This window comes from Micromys minutus (genome assembly GCF_963924665.1).
Source record: "Micromys minutus genome assembly, chromosome: 18".
Lineage (NCBI taxonomy): Eukaryota > Metazoa > Chordata > Mammalia > Rodentia > Muridae > Micromys > Micromys minutus.
In genome coordinates, this window is record NC_137953.1 from 834,784 (window position 1) to 851,383 (window position 16,600).

General features: G+C 44.7%; 1 protein-coding gene and 1 pseudogene across 2 annotated transcripts in view; one reads left to right on the forward strand and one right to left on the reverse strand.

The window, feature by feature from the left end:
* The window catches only part of CFAP92 (cilia and flagella associated protein 92 (putative)), a gene marked incomplete at both ends in the record, with an annotated part of 42,672 nt that extends 28,929 nt beyond the window's left edge, over positions 1-13,743 (forward strand). Inside the window, 5 exons of the mRNA XM_080932116.1 lie at positions 491-788; positions 7,728-7,892; positions 9,425-9,631; positions 9,713-9,869; positions 13,523-13,743. Of these exons, the coding sequence (XP_080788242.1) occupies positions 491-788; positions 7,728-7,892; positions 9,425-9,631; positions 9,713-9,869; positions 13,523-13,743 (1,048 nt within the window). The remainder of the gene's footprint in view (positions 1-490; positions 789-7,727; positions 7,893-9,424; positions 9,632-9,712; positions 9,870-13,522) is intronic.
* Positions 3,488-4,625, reverse strand: LOC308432265 (heterogeneous nuclear ribonucleoprotein A3-like; annotated as a pseudogene). Its single transcript has one exon. The product of its transcript is annotated as a heterogeneous nuclear ribonucleoprotein A3-like (transcript).
* Positions 13,744-16,600: the final 2,857 nt, after the last annotated feature.

A 16,600-nucleotide genomic window follows, 5' to 3' on the forward strand; every position in this document is an offset into this window, starting at 1 on the left:
AGTCTTGGGAAATAGTAGGGGTAGTGAGTAGCACCCAGAAGTTCCCAGATGCTGTCAGTATGGATCCTGGGTCCACTTCAGGCCAGCTTAGGTGTGACCCATTGTTACCCATGGGGTTCAGGAGGTAGCACCACCACTCAGCCCTCAAGCTCTGTGCTGGAAAGAGCTGTGATTACATCACCCTCTCTACTGCAGGAGGACTCTGAGATCTACCTACTGGGGGTCAACTAGCATATTGGGGTGGTTCCCTAGTGGGGCATGGTGTTGATGAAGACCATGAATAAAGCCACAATCAGAAAAAACACTCAGTGCATATTATGGGCGGCCCCTAATTTTAGCAGGCTCGGGGTTAAGAGGCATACATCAGGAGTCCTAGCTAACTAAACCAGCTCTGACCTGGCGCCACTAGTCAGCTTGACCCTTCATTTATGCTGTGAAGTGAGGGTGTTTATACGGGTGAGGCTGAGCGGCTGCCCGTTCTTCATTTCAGGATCCATGACATCTGCCACAGCAGCACTAGGCTCAAGGAGGTAGTTATGAGAGATCTGCTGCCTTCCTCCTCCATGATTAAAGACCTGAGCCAAGAGTTTGGGATACCCATTTCTCAGGAAGAGCTCACAGATGGAAAGCTATCACCTGCATCGCCCCAGCCAGAAGCCAATGATGAGGACTTTCAACACCGGACTTCTAATCTCCCGCTGGAGATCCAAGTCCACCAGGAGAAGTACCTGCAATGGCGGAACAACATGTTACTGAAACACCAAGCCCATAGGAATAGCCTTGTTCAGGTGGGCGGTCTCTCTTCCCTCCGTGCTGGGGCACCCAGATTTCAAGGGGGTTGGGGCCAAGTAAGAGATACAAGCTGGATGCCTCTGGCCTCTGCTCTCTCTCCTGCTTTGGGACACCGGGCTGGACAGGCAGTGGTATGGAAGGCAAGGCTAAATTATGCCAGAGCATTCGCTTCCAGTTCCATTTATCTTAGCTGTTCTTGAGTATGAGAGTGAATGTAGACATAGAACACTTACCACAGTGCCAGTGTTTATTTTAGAACTGTCATGGGTATAACACAAGGCTTAAGCCGCTAAGGCTATGGGTGTCATAAGTTGTTTAAGCAGCATAGAAGCAAACTATATAACATAGTATAATACATAGTATATAATATATAAACATAATATATAATAGTATGTATCATATATTACGTATCACATATTACACATTACATATTACATAATACATGTATAATAATGTATAATAAAAATATATAATTGATATATAGTATATAAACATAGTACATATAATGAATTGTAGATAATAAATATATGTAATAATTATATAATAGTAATAAAGCATATGCAGTAAAGAAGGAGAAAACATGAAAAGGAGATAATAGAAGGTGGAGATGCTGGTGGGTGACGGAAGACCAGTGGTGTGTGGCCTGGATGGCCAAGGATATTGTCTTAGCCCACACTAGCTCCAACATCTTAGAAGTGCAAGCATCAAGTGTGACTTGACTCTGTCTGCTCATGATCTCTCTTCGTGAGACCTTCTCCACCCTCTGCCTTCATGTTCCACTTCTAGTCTTCAAGGGTCTCTTCTGTGCATCTGCTGTTGTTTACTTAGTGGTGGCCATTTCTTTAGCAATTTAAAGGCCCTCTAACTAGATGCCAATACGTTTTCTGCTGGAATTGTGCAATTGTTTTCTTAGGATATGCACATAGGATTAGAATTGCTGAATGAATTGTTTTCTTAGGATATGCACATAGGATTAGAATTGCTGAATGCTAGATTCATTGCCTAGATCACACATTATTTTTCAAAATAGTAATTAAGTCAATATACATCCAGCCAGTCTTTGCTACTTTGAAGGTTCTTCTTTCTCCCATCCTTTATCCCTCCAGTTTCACCCCCTAACACTAGATAGGGGAGAAGCAAGGAGAGAGGAGAGAAAGGAACTAGGAAAACCCCTGACTCTACTTTCTTTCCTTTTGTTTCTTCTTTGACCCATGACTACTAACACACTATAAGCAACCTTCCTAAATGAACAACAAACCCCCGACTATTGGTGTCCCAGCATTTATATACTTTCTGTAAAGTCCCCAGAATTCCAAACATCCGACAATCGCAGAAACTATCTGCACCTGGCAAAATCATGAGCTTGTTACAGAATGAGGCAAATCATAGTCAGCTGCTGCAGCCAGTTTAAAGCAGTCCCGTGTCTCCACACCTGGGATTAAAATGAAAGCACATTCTTGTAATATTTCTGTGTTTTATAAAGAGAAACTAAAACTCCAAAAGCATCACTACATGCTCACCCTTCTCTTGTGTGGGAAGTCCCATTTTGTACATCTATGCTGTGTGCTACAAGTCAGATGTTGAGATGTTTAATTTCTGTTGTTGAGCAGGGTTCAGAAGAGGTTTTAGTTGCACTGTTTCCTGACAAAGCCTAATATCTCTTCACACATTTCTTGGTTACTTTGCTCATGTTTAGATAACATTCTATTTTGAAACCCTAAAAAAACAACTCAGTAGCATTATTCTTTGATTTTTATTTTATTTTATTTTGAGACAGAGTTAACCGTGTGGCCATGGCTGGCCTGGAACTCACTCTGTAGACCAGGCTGGCCTCTAGCTCACAGAAACCCACCTCTCTCTGTCGCCTAAGTGCTGGGATTAAAGGTGCACACCACTATATTTGGCTCCTTTTCACCCTTTCAATGAATGGCGTCTTTAGCAGAAGTCCTTTTTTTTTTTTTTTTTTTTTTTTGAGATCTTTTTCATTTGAAGGTAATCTTAATGCTATTAAATTCACAAATGCTATTTTTATTACCCAATCCTAATTATTTAAAACACACATTGCAAACATACAAATATCTGTTCTCTCCACATGTCAGTGCCCACTCACCACGGTTTTGGAAGTGGGGAGAATAGATTCCCCTTAAATTGCAAGTCAGTAGGTGTTTCTTTACAGTTAACTTTAGCAAAATTCATACAAAATAGTAATTAACAATGATCTTCTTTACTTGTTAACTCACAAGGAAACACCTTTAAAACTGCATTTTATTAGTTTCTGTACTAAAATGTAGAAAAACTGAACTACACAAATATTGAAAAGTTAAAAATTCCTTAATTTTTTATTCCTGGTACCACTACCACAATTTATAGGGCAATATACCTGATGTAATGAAAAGGAAAAGAAAAAGACAAAGCTACAACAGATAAAAGACCTCAGGAATGTCGATCTAACTGACACTACATTGCATTAATCATAGCTGCATTTTTACAAACTGTGGCTGTGACCGTCCTGAACAAGAAGGTTTCCTGTTTAAGCTGCAGTAACTTTTCTGACTGTGAATCCTCGTTCCTCCTGTGGCAGATTGTTACAGTTCCTCTAATGCATTTAGGACGACTGTCTCAAAGTAACCTGCAGCTTTCCTGACAACTCCTCACTCTCTCTCCTGCTAAGAACTGTAGTCGTTTCTGTTTTATTTTAAAACCTTCTGCTTCCATATCCACCACTTCCACCTCCAGATCCATAGCCACGCCATAGGGACTGCCTGGGCTTCTGCCACCAAAACTGCCCCCTTTCATGGGTCCATAATTTGATTGTTGCTGTCCACTATAATTTCCAAAGTCATTATAGTTTCCACCACCAGCATAGTTACTTCCACCAAAATTCCCTCCTTCATTGTAACCATCATATCCTCCTCCTCCACCACTATATCCACCGCCTTGGTTTCCATATCCTGGTCCACCACCTCCATAGCCTCCTCTACTGCTGTAACCAGGGCCACCACCATAGTTGCCACCATCACCTCCAAATCCATTATATCCACCATCACCACCTCCATAACTACCTCTGCTGCCTCCATCTCCACCACCATAGCCTCCTCTTCCACCAAAGTTTCCTCCATGAACAAAGTTTCCTCCACCACCTCCAAAGTTTCCTCCACACCCATAAAGTTGCCAGATCCACCTCCACGACCTCTCTGAGATCCAGCTGACTGCATCTCCTGTTTAGAAAGGGCCTTTTTCACTTCACAATTATGCCCATTAATAGTGTGGTATTTCTGAACAACAATTTTATCAACTGTGTCATGATCATCAAAAGTTACAAAAGCAAATCCTCTCTTTTTCCCACTCTGCCTGTCTTCCATAACTTCTATGGTTTCAATCTTGCCATACTTTTCAAAGTAGTCTCTCAGATTATATTCTTCCGTATCCTCTTTAATACCACCAACAAAAATTTTCTTCATCGTTAAATGGGCACCAGGCTTCACAGAATCCTCTCTAGAAACAGCTCTCTTTGGTTCCACCACACGCCCATCAACCTTGTGTGGCTGAGCACACATTGCAGCGTCCACCTCTTCAACACAAGAGTAGGTCACAAAACCAAAGCCTCTGGAACGTTTTGTTTGAGGATCTCTCAGAACCACACAGTCTGTAAGTGTGCCCCACTTCTCAAAATGTTCTCTTAAACTGTCATCTGTGGTTTCAAAGCTCAGCCCACCAATGAACAGCTTCCTCAGCTGCTCTGGGTCCTTTGGATCATGGCCCTCCTCCCCCCGGCGGCAGCGACGACGGCCGGAGTCAGGCTGGGGGCAACCGGGCGGCGGTTTTACCTCCATTTTGAGACCGGACTCGCCTCTTCCCAGCAGAAGTCTTTTTAAATGTAGTGTTTTTTCATATTTTCTCATTTTCTTTTGCTTTACTTCAGGAACCATTTTCTACTCTATTATAAATCTATTTTCTTCTTTGAGATGTTTGTTTACTTGTTTATTTTGAGGCTGGGGTGCCCCAGGATCTTATACACGGCAGACAAGTATTCTACCACTGAAGGACATTCACAATCCAGGTTCAAATGTTATCATATTTTAACTCAAATCAATCTGGACATTCTTGTTCTTTGAAACGGGGTCCTGCGATTAAGTTCTGGGTGACTTGCACCTCACTGTGTAGGTCAGACTGGCTGAGCCACCGCACTCAGTTGGGGTTTATCACTGTATGAGGGTGGAATCTTCTTCCATTTCCCCCAGGGATGATTTGCTCCACCTGTATGTATTCTTAGCCTGTGTCCTATGGAGTACCTGTGATATCTTTTGTGACATGCTTGTTCAAATTTATGCCTTTTTTCTTTTTGAGAAATATAAGGTTTTTTTTTTCCCCCAGAAATGTTTTCTTTTTCTTTCTTTTAAGATTTATCTGTTTATTTTATGAGTACACTGTAGCTGTTTTCAGATAGACCAGAAGGGGGCATCTGATCCCATTACATATGGTTTTGAGCCATCATGTGGTTGCTGGGAATTGAACTCAGGATCTTTGGAAGAGCCGTCAGTGCTCTTAACCACTGAGCCATGTCTCCAGCCCCCAGAAATGTTTTCTTATCTTTAGTTAGGTTTGGGTTCTTTCTCAGACATTAAATATTTCTTTTCTCTGTGGTGTGTATTATCATTGTCTAATGCTGCGTTATTCAGAGAAGGTGTAATATTAGCAGGTGCTAATTCTTTGTCTCTAGATTTTTTTGGGGGGTACATTTCTTAGATGTATGTGCCCACACAACTGAATGCACCCTTCACCTGGATCTCATAATCGGATGTCTCCCTGACCCCCAGGTTCTTTGAGCCAGGGTTTCTCTCTGTGTAGTTCTAGCTGTCCTGGAATTCTCTGTAGACAAGACTGGCCTATCTGTGCCTCCCGAGTGCTGGAACTAGACACACGTGACATCTCCGCTTGTCTTGACTGAAGTTTTTTCTTTTTTGCATGTATTTTGTTCACCTGCTTCTGCTGTGGAATGAGCTGTCAGTGTGACATGGCTTCTTTTACAGATGGCCTACTGTTTCCCTCTGAATGTTTTAAAATTTTATTTCATCTCCATTGTGTGACTTTTCCGGGGGAACCACAAACACTTATTTTTTGTGGTTGTAGGCCACTGGCCAGCCAGCCTATCAAACCCGCAGCTACTGCTGTTTAAATAGGCTGGGTCCTTTAAACGTTCAACATTTCTGACCTTGTTACGTTTCTCCTCCTTTGGTAGGGGATGCTTCAGTTCTGAGGAGGTGGCTGCACCGGGGGCTTTGCTCTCTCTAGTTTTACTGAGGATGATGTAGAATTCCTATGATCTTTCTGACCTGCATTATTCCCTCAGGATGTATCCCTTCTCCCCTTGACTGGAAACTGTGCTATTTGGATGTTGCTATTTCTGCCTCCCTATTTTCTCTCTCCAGTTCTCATACACATTCCTTGTATCCAGGCTGCCTGCTAGGAGTACATCACAGGCTGGTTTCCCTGTGCATCCATTCAGAAACTTTGTAGAAGCTTTGTTACTCCTGCAATGAATTTCATGCACTTGACTTATTTCAAATACTTATATACCCAGTATTTTTCTTTATATTTGTTTTTGTTTCATATATTTTGGTATCTCTACTTACTTCTTTTAATAATTTTTTGTATCTACCTAAACCTAAGCTATATCTTCCAATTTTTACCCCCAGATGACCAGTGCAGATCTTTTCTTTTGCGTCATGTGTTTCTCAGGCTGCTTTAGTTGTGGCTCAAATTCTCTCATGTGTCAGAGAACACCTGGTACCCAGAGCACCTAGTGACTGATTCTTGATTTCTTTCACCAGGTGGCTCTTTAGACCCAAGCCTTGACTTTAATGTAATAGAAATAGCACGGGAGAAACATCTACCTCCAGCTCAGGGCTGGAAGAATTGAGGAACATAGAAAAATGAAATGTTCTTACCTGTGGTCCATTCTGGCCATGACCAGATTCAGCGCCACTTCTAGCTAGTGTTCTCGCTGTGCACTGACCCTTGACCTGCCTTGGCTGTGCTGCTAAAAGCTAAGCAGCCACATCTTGCCTGCGTGGGTGCTTTCCTTGTACGTGAATAACAATTGTAGCCTTTCTTATGACCGCATTGAGGTCCTCCTTGGGACTCTAGCCAAGCCATCCACTTATGTTTAGGTAACCATCTGGACCTTAAATGTTTTTTTTTTTTTTTTTTTTTTTTTTTGAGCAGGGTAGTTATTTTTTTCCAAATTCTGGAGTCAAACAACAGGCAAGGTGAGAAAGTCGACGGCCCCAATTTGCTGTCCACCTACATTCTCCTGACTTGCTTTCTGTTGTATCTTGTGTTTCCGTTGCTCAGACAACCTCATATCTTTTTTTCTATTCCTTTTTCACTTTTTCTCCTCACCTTAGGCAATGGCTCTACCCCTGAGCTGCTACACCCAGACCTTGTAGCTCATCAGGCTTCAAACACATGGTCCTCTCACCTTGGCCCCTTCAGGTGCTGACTTTACTGGTGTATGTACTGTGTCCATGTATTTTGTTTATGATTTCCTAGGAAGCTCACAGGTTAAAGCCACCGTATTTCTTCAGCATCCTCTCTGAAGGGGAATCCTTCTCCTTTCCTTACCAGGCTTTCTGGAGAATCCCCTTGTTTCTGACGTACCCCATGAAGCACAGTACTGAGTCAGCCATGGCTAATAATGTCCATCCCTGTGGCCTCAGGACACAGGGTCCTCTATCTACATCATCTCAAGATTATACTCCTCCAAATTTCACTTTGGACAGTGACATGTTGGACTAGATGGCCTTTTGTCATGCCTGTGTGACTGTAAACCCCATTGGTACTCAAGAAGTTTCTGCACCATGACTCTGTGTCAGAGAACATTTACTGCAGATGAGAAGGGTCAGGTAGGGGTAACAACTGGTCTCTCTCTTCAGAAGAATATCACAGAAGTCTACCAGTTCGCCAAGAAGTCTCAGAAGTCAATGGGGAAGGTAATTAGAATTGCCATTCCTGAGACCAAAACTGTCCACAACTACAGCACCCAGACCATAAATTCCACAGAGCTTGCTAAGAAGCAGATGTTTAAGGAGATGGCCAAGGTGAGTGACCTGGCAGCTGGCTACCATGTTGTTTTACTGCTTTGTTGTTATGAAGAGACACCATGACCAAGGTAACTCTTACAAGAAAGCGTTTAACTGGGGGTTAGAGTTAGGCTATGATCATCATGGTGGGAAGCAGGTATGATGCTGGAGCAGAAACTGAGAACTTTACTTCCTTATCCAAGGCAGCAACAGAAAGAGGGAAAGAGACACAGGGGCTGGTGTATGCTTTTGAAACCTCCAAGTGCACCTCCCATTGGCACACCTCCTCCAACAAAACCACATCTCCTACTTCTTCTCAAATAGTTCCATTCCCTGGCGACTAAGCATTTAGATATATGAGCCCATATATCTCATTCATACACACACACACACACACACACACACACATATATATGAATGGGGGGGCGTAGATTGTCTTGAAGCTGTTTGTATTTTAATGTTAATTCTTCCCCAAGAGGGGCTGCCTAGGCACATATTCATGAGGTGACTTCTTCTGAGCCTTCCTTTTTTAATCAGTAAAATAAAGGAAAGCCAGTGACTGGGTGGGGTAAGGGAGGTGGAGAGAGAAGATCAGGGAGGAGAGGTCATAGGAGAGAAATTCCAAGATAAACCTCTAGAAAGATGAGCTACATCTAGGTGGGCTTAATTGGCATTAAATAGCTATGGCCATTTAAGGATTTTATAGGTCTAATATCTCATATAGAGGGGCAGTCTGTATCTTTGTCTATTTGATGAAATCTTGTTGTGTAGAGGGTTTGTAGATTGAGAATTGAATACATAAACCTGTATAAAAGGCTATTGGGCTATAGAGTTGTGTTTGTGTTGAGTTTTGGGGTAAGGAAACACCCCAGGCCGGAGGCAGTAACAGGAGGAGTAAAACCTCTAAAGGAAGGGAGTCTCATGGACAAAGTTAGACCATGGGAGCAGCTGGGACCAGGCGACAGAGGTGTGCACAGCTCCATACTAGAAGTGGTGCCCATAGAGTCAGGCGCGGGGCTGATAAAGAGATAAACCATTATTAATTTTAATATTTTCTACAATGGGGGGACATTTTCATTCAAACCACAATACATATAAGCTTTTCTTTCTCTGACGAAGGGTGAGTAAAGTCAACCATTTGGGGACAGTGGACAAAAAAATCAGGTGATGGGAGAAGTGTGCTACTCTTCATGCTTTAGAGAGAGCTGGAGAGGTGCTCAGCACATGCTCAGATGCTCATGGTTGAAAACAGAACAGAAGCTGTTCTTCTGGGGGAAAGCACTGTGTTGCTTTGGAGACAGCTGTCAGCCATAAGAAAAAAACACATTCAGGTTTTTTAGCGCCCACTCCCTGTAGAAAATGGATTTCTCTGTCAGAGGAGTCAATGGTGTGACTATCACAGGTCTGCCTTAACAGGTTAGTTAGAGAACAGAGTGTCAGGACCTGGTGTCTGTATGTCTTCAGGTGTTTCTGATACCTGCTTGGGAGTTTGATTGTTACTAATCCCTATGTAATGCTACTCTTACATGAAGTTGTCCCCTCACTTCTAGGAGCCAAGGAAGAGATTCACATACTCACAGAATTACCTCTCTGCTATGGTGGATCTTCAGGACCCAAAGGAAGAGGAGAAGAAAGCCCAGGAGAAGTCCCGCCAGGCCTGGCTCACAGCCGGTGGGTTCCAAGTATGGGGTCTTCACAGCACCATTGGAAGCAACCAGCAGGATCTTAAACTGCCACCCATCAGAGAGCTAAATGAGGTCTTCAGGGAGGAGCAGGGCCTTAAGTCGGGGGTGCTTAAGGATGTCCTTCCACCTCACTTACTTGCTGCTCTTGTTTAGGAGTGGCAGGAAAACGCACAGTTTACTAACGTGTTGAAGCCGGTGTTGGATCGGGATAGGTGGAGCTGGAGCCAGCGCCATGTGGATTTTGACCTGTACAAGAAACCACCACTTTACTTTCAGTTGCCCCCTCTTCTGGCTTCAAAGCCTGCCTCTGGTAAGATAATGCTTCTGAGCTGAGCCTGGAGGAACTGCTGGCCGATGGAGCTGTGGCCCACTGGGCATCTTTAGCACTGTGTGCTGGTTTTGCATTCTTGGTCATACTTTCCAGGTTAGGAAACCAGGATTCAGAATGGGTCTGGTAGAAAGAGTTAAATGGAGGGCTGAAACTCAGGTACCTGTGCCATATGTCTGTGTGTGGGATGCTGATTGGATGCTTTTGGACAAATCTCTTTGGGCCTGATTTCTTGGCTATGAAATGGGAGATGAGAAGGCATATTGTGGCTTATGAAGTTTCAACATTATGACATGGGATTGGCCTCTGGAAACCTCACAAGCTCACAGCAGATACCCTGGACCTCATGGGGGATTTTTAACTCCATTCTAGTCCTAGAAGCTGCTGGAATTACTGGGGAAACGTGAATAGTATAAGAGACATAGGTCTTGCTTAATCAGTCTCCCATGTCCTTTTCTCTTCCCTTACACAGTCTGTTTATGGAGAACATATATATATATATATATATATATATATATTTTTTTTTTTTTTTTTTTTTTTTTTTTTTTTTTTTTTTTTTCTCTAAAAGAAGCTGAAACCTTGTTCAGGGAGAGCATATGCATTTATCTATCAGTGAGATTTGCCAGAAAAAAAAATTAGAGAATGCAAGATTCAGTAAACAAAGGGATCTCTCTTCTTGACTCCGGAGGAACCTGGCTATATGTTGGAATGGTTCCAGAAAACCGGAAGCAGTGATAACCTGGCTGACAGGTGCTCTCTTCCCAAGTGTGGATGCTGCTCCTGCACTTCCGGGCAGGCCCTTGTTTTTCTGAGTCTGGAGAGAACTGTGTGCTGCTGCCCCAGTTCAGAGTCGGTGCTGCTGTAGCCAGGGCTCTGGTGAGTGAGCAGTGTGCAGCACGGAATGCCAGGCTGGCCACTGGACTCCACTGCTGGCCATTTCAGCTCAACCTCCCTGGCATGTTTGCCTGTGAAGACAAGAGAGAAGTTCAAGTGGGCACTTACCCACTTCAAGTTCAAGCAACACAGAGGAGAACCAAACTAAAATCTAAGCCTCTGAAATCCAGATGGATGGAGAGTCTGGTGCCACCACCCTACAGGCCAACACATCCCATGGGACTGCTGGAAACAGGGTTTAATGGCTCTTCCTAAGCTTCCTTCATGCAGAGTATTTTTCTAGGTAGCCTCTTTGATGTGGAACTTTCAAGGTATATACTGTCCACTTGTACAAAGTTTCTTCTTTGTTAATTTGTTAGTCCTCCCCCCAGCCAACTAAATCTTTGCAAAGTCGATTTCTAAGTCACAGCCTTGGCAGGATGCTTGGGACAGCCCAGCTCCCACAGTTCCAACCTCCCCTCTGTCGATTTCAGGAAGCCAAGCTAAGCAGAGAAGAGTCTGATCTCCTTTGCTCTCTGAGAGCTCTAAAACCAGGCAGAGGTTTGTCTGTCAAACAGTGTATATCAGGACCCTGAGTGCCCTGAGCAGCAGCAGAGAAAGAGCCCAAAGAAGAGCAGCTTGCCAGGGCTAGCTATACTGTCTTCTGCAACTGGCAAGGCCAGTCCTCACAAAGAAAAGAGAAACCTTATATGGGAACACACACACACATAGTCACAGTTCAAGGTGGTGCCATTTTCCCATAACGAGGAGGCACCACTGAGAGCGTTAGGGCTGTGGGGATGGTAACACTCCTTGGCTCTAGGACCTCATCTCACACAGTGAGAAAAAGAGGCCTAGAGGCTATCGACAAAGGGTCATGCATGAAAAGCTGGTTTAGAGAGGTAATATAGGACCAGACCATGAAGACTAAAGGGGACACAAATTTTGATATTTTATACTCTTTTGGTGATAAGGGCTTCTGACATATGTTGCAGGTGCAGTTTGGTTTTAGTTTCTACGAGTAATATGGACAGAGCTTCATAACTATTTATGATTGTGTGAACTAGTAGACATGGCTGCCCACACCTCAATTCCCCTGGGAGCCTTAGAAATGACAGGATGAGCCTCAGTTTCCACTCTGGTACCATCTGAAGGACTGGTGCAGCCTCACACAGCAGACAGAAGCAATTGCATGCTCTGTTCAGAATCTGTGGTCTTCATAGTTGCAGGGCCTCAGCTCAAAGTGAGCTGTGGGTTCTTAAGGAAGGAGAAAGCCCTTCAGAACGTGCAGGTGAGAGACAGTCTCCCTAATGACGCCAAGCACTCCAATTTTTTTCTTTTGATTTTTCAGCCAGGATCTCAGGTAGTTTGGGCTGGCCTTGAACTCACTGTGTTGGTGAGGCCAATTTTGTATACACATGAGCCTCATTCCTCTACCTCTCAAACGCTGGGATTACAGATGTAAGCTACATGCCTGGCTGAGTTTTCTGTTTTCTGAAGAGGTTAACATATGCTGCCACGGCCCGGAACAGGGTACAGGGACCCCCCTCCCTTCCTCGAAAGGTTCTGTTTAGAGATAGACACAGGCAGATGTGCACTTGTAAAAGATCATCTAGGACACTTTCTTCTGCAAGGAGAGGAGCATGGGTGACATGTCTGCACTGTGATCACACACATGGGCTGAAGGAGGGGGTTTCTTAACAGTCTCACAGTTCCCATCCCAGGAAGCTGCCTCCAGCTGAACTCTCTTCAAAACCCTAAGATTTTACAAAAGAAGAGAAGAAGAGATCAGTAATTGAATCCTGGAGGGAAAAGTCATTTTGTTAACATCTGTGGATTGTCAGAGACCCGCAGGCCACGTTCTTACCTTATCTGGATTGCAGAGTATCAGTAAACCATGTGTGTCTCTCTTCTCAGTAGGGACCAATGCCCTCCCGTTATTACTGGTGATAAGGCTGAGCAATACAGGCCACTAGGCCAAGCAGACCCTAGATACATATTACGAAATATGGCCAGGAGCTATGGAAGAGGAAGAACATTTCAGCTAGAAACATGGTTCCAGATCCCATATTCCCCAGGAGCCAGACCTGTAGCTGCTGCAGAAAATAGCAAATTCATATTAACTGGAATTCAGGTTAACAACACAGGTAAAAGGCCCGTATTCTGCCCTACTGACCTTCCCTGGGCGACATCAGCAGGGCCTACTGAGGGTGCTTCCATCTAGAGAGGTGAACTTGAGCTCCTGGGCCTTGGTGTTGTGATCACCACTGCTCTTTTGGTAGCGAGCTCTGGAAGCAGAGCTAAAATGGCCTCACAGACAGTGCCTGAACTTTACCCTCTCAAGCATTGTCTCAACCAGGTTTGTCCAGCTGGAACACAGTGAAGAAACTCTGGACATAGCCTTCCATGTAGAACACACCGTCCAGCAGAAACAGCAGAGCTGAGGTCAGAGACCACCGAGAGCTCTAAAGTGACCTCTGAACACTGGGCGGGGTCAGAATGCCTGACTTAAAGGGTACATAATACCCTGACCAAGCTTCCTCTGTCTCGAGGAACAGGTTGCTTAACATTTGTGAGGCCATGTCCTCCTCTGTGCGGTGGATGCCTGTTGGCTGCTCTGGGATGCTATGTGAACAGCTTACTACACAGTAGGTGTTAAGTGACCATGTTGCTCCCTGGGCAGGGTGAGGAACATACAGGCAAACGATGGGTAAGGGTGGTTGGTTCATGGGCTCATTGCTCACCCACCTGTCTTCTCTCAGGTAGGAGGCGAAAGGCAAACACCCGGTCTTCTGAACGACAAGTCACACCAAAGCCACCTAGTTCCCGTGACAGTTTCTCGATGCAACCCCAAGACTTATTCTCTCTCAGTGACCATCTGATACAAAAGACTCTGTCTCACCTGGCCTCCGTGTCTCATGAATCTTCAAGTCCACTTTCCACAGCCGCTGGATTCACTAGTATAACCAAGGGGCTTAGCTAGGCACCCATAACCCTGTTCCAAATGCAAGCTGTTCTGTGTGTCTGGCCTGTTTTGTTTTGTGTTTTAATGTGGGGGATGTGGGACTCACCTGGTGATTATGATCCCAGAGCCCAGTGTGGATGGAGCAGCTGGCACTCGATAGCGTGGCTTTCGTATCCTATAGGTGAATGAGAAGGTTAGTCACTTTAACAACTACTGTTTCTCACAGAGGTCTGGAGCAGATGCTCAGAGTAGACCCCTGCTACTGCCACGGCCCTTTCTGAACGGCACCTCTGCTGTCTTAATCACGTTTTGCTCTTCAGCAACTGAGACCTATGATGACTCTCCCTTAGTATCATGGGAGTCTGCTGTCAGGTGATCTGTCAATGCAACACCAAGACCCAGGAATTTGTCTAAGACCCTAGGCCAGCATTCAATGGGCTCAATGCTGCTTTTGGTAACAAGAGCTCCATACAGCAGTCCCTGAATCTAACCCTCGCTGGGCAGCTCCTCTTCATTTCAGGGAGCTTTTCCCCACCTGGAGACTCCAGAAGGAGACTCTAGAACCCTCAACGTGCAGGTACTGCAGGCCAGCTGCCCCAGCCCATGGCGATCACGGTTTCTGTTCATGGTCACAAAGGTGGAGAGTAGGCACAAAATAATCCCATGTTTGCTGGCTGCTAAGTGATGGTGAATGCGGTGTCCCAGGCCAGTGGGGCATACTTATCTTCCACAATCAAATAGCACCTGAACAGTTTGGCTAAATTAATACACGTTCACTTCTAGCTTGCTCACACTGTCCTAACAGGGCAGAAAACAGTTACTCAGTACCTCTTCCAACCATACCCTACTTGACCCACTTGACACAGCCAGGGGTTTCCAGAGAGACAGGACAGAGATGGAGTCAGGCACTGAAGTGCTCTTCCAATATCCCTGGAGAAGCCTACTTGTACTAGGAATATGAGAAGGGAATCCAAATATGAGGTGTACAAACACCAAGAGTGCCTCTCACCCCCAAGTCTAACATTCAGCTGAGTAAATCTCGAAGCTCCGGCAATGATGTCTTCATTCACCAAGCCTCCTCTAAGCTCTCCGCAGGAAGTTCACAGTGTTGTGACCGAAGCATGGAGCTCTGTGTTCACCTATGTTGGGCGTGTGGGCTCCTTCTGTATAACACACTTCTCTCAGCCTATCAGAGAGATACAGCCATATGGAATATATGCTCTCTCTCTCTCTCTGTGTGTGTGTGTGTGTGTGTGTGTGTGTGTGGTGTAGGCTTTCCACTGGGGAAATGGCCTTGGGACAAACCTAAAGCAGGAGGGATTTTTGTCATTCTTGACTAGCTGTGCGGCTCAACCTTCTCACTGACTGCAGCATACTCCATGACTGTTGTGGTAGATATTAAATGACGGTTTAACCTTTTATCCCACACTAGTGCCGGCTCCCTCAGGACCACTATGGGGATCTCTGTCTTGGCGCTCCAGGCCGCCTCTAAGAACCCAGGTGCGGTTCACTCCACTGCCCCTGCTGCTTCTGTCCTGGGTGGAAACATCTGCCCTGGAGTGTTGTTTTCACTCACTTCCCCTTGGCGTGTTATTGCCAATCTTTAGACACACACATCCCAACTCTGTGGTGGGCCTTATGAGTTCTACCACTATACCCTTTGAACTCAATTAAGTAGTCACACCAAACTACTCTGATCCAAAAGGTATAATATAATTTGCCAACCTAGATAAGTCAAATGATCTTGTACAATTGCATCCCTTATAACATTCATAACAACCTTATTTATGAGGAGATGCGCAGAGAGAATCATACACATGTGCCTCCATCTTCGTTCCTCCTGGAATCTCTGCCTACTGCCTCCACTTCTGCTTTCCTAGACCTTTCCCCGCCTACCTCTCTCACGTCCAATCATGTATCACCTTAACATAAACCTACACATGATTACTGTGAATCCACCTTGTTTTCAGTTCCTGCCTCCAACAGGAGGGCCCAAGCCATTTCATGCTCAGCACCACCTATGGCTTCCAGAAGTCCTATGTCAGCAGAGCTCTTCCCCGGGCTGCTTGTTTTCCTAACCATCCCATCCACCCTTTGAATCCCCTTTCTTACTCTTTCCCACTAAATGAACCAGTCCACAAGCAGGACAGATTAACAAACGCAGAAAAAATTTCTCACTTCATATCGACCTAGTGCTGACCACTGTCTGCAGTCTACCACTCACCGACTGCCCATCATGGTTATGTGAACAAGCCAGCTCAGTCAACAAGTTCTCGGGGGTCAGAATGAGGATTAAAAAGAAAAAGACAATTAGACAACACTGTAGCAAGACCTCAGCTGGTTCTGAGGCTGAAGCAGGTTTATTATTTTCCAGTCTGCTTTTATACCACTTTAATTACATGCAAAATAATAAGATCTATTCTGGGTCAAGGAACAAGCAAGGTAATAAACAAAATCTCATAAACACCTTCCTAGGAGCTAATCTGGATGACAAAGACAAAAGACAATTGCCTCCAGAGACAGCTCTGAGCTTTGCATTAACTCAAATGTAAATGTTCTTAATCTGGGCCTATTTCCTGAGTCCTGGCCCAAAACCAGATTCCTGCCTTGAGCTTACTTCTTTGTCCTGGCCTGTCAAATTTCCATCAAGTGTCTAGAAGTAAGTGGCCCCAAAACTATCTCCATAGTTATGGGAAATGTTTGAGTCACGGACAGGATCAGGGATAAGAATGAGAGATTAGGGTTAGGGCCCTAGTTAGACTTTTTGTCAGCATAACACAAGTTGGGGTTGTGGAGGAAAAGGGAATTACATAGAGAAAATAGGCAACTGTGCGGGGCATTTTCTTGATTAACAGTTGTTGCTGTTGCGGGAGGG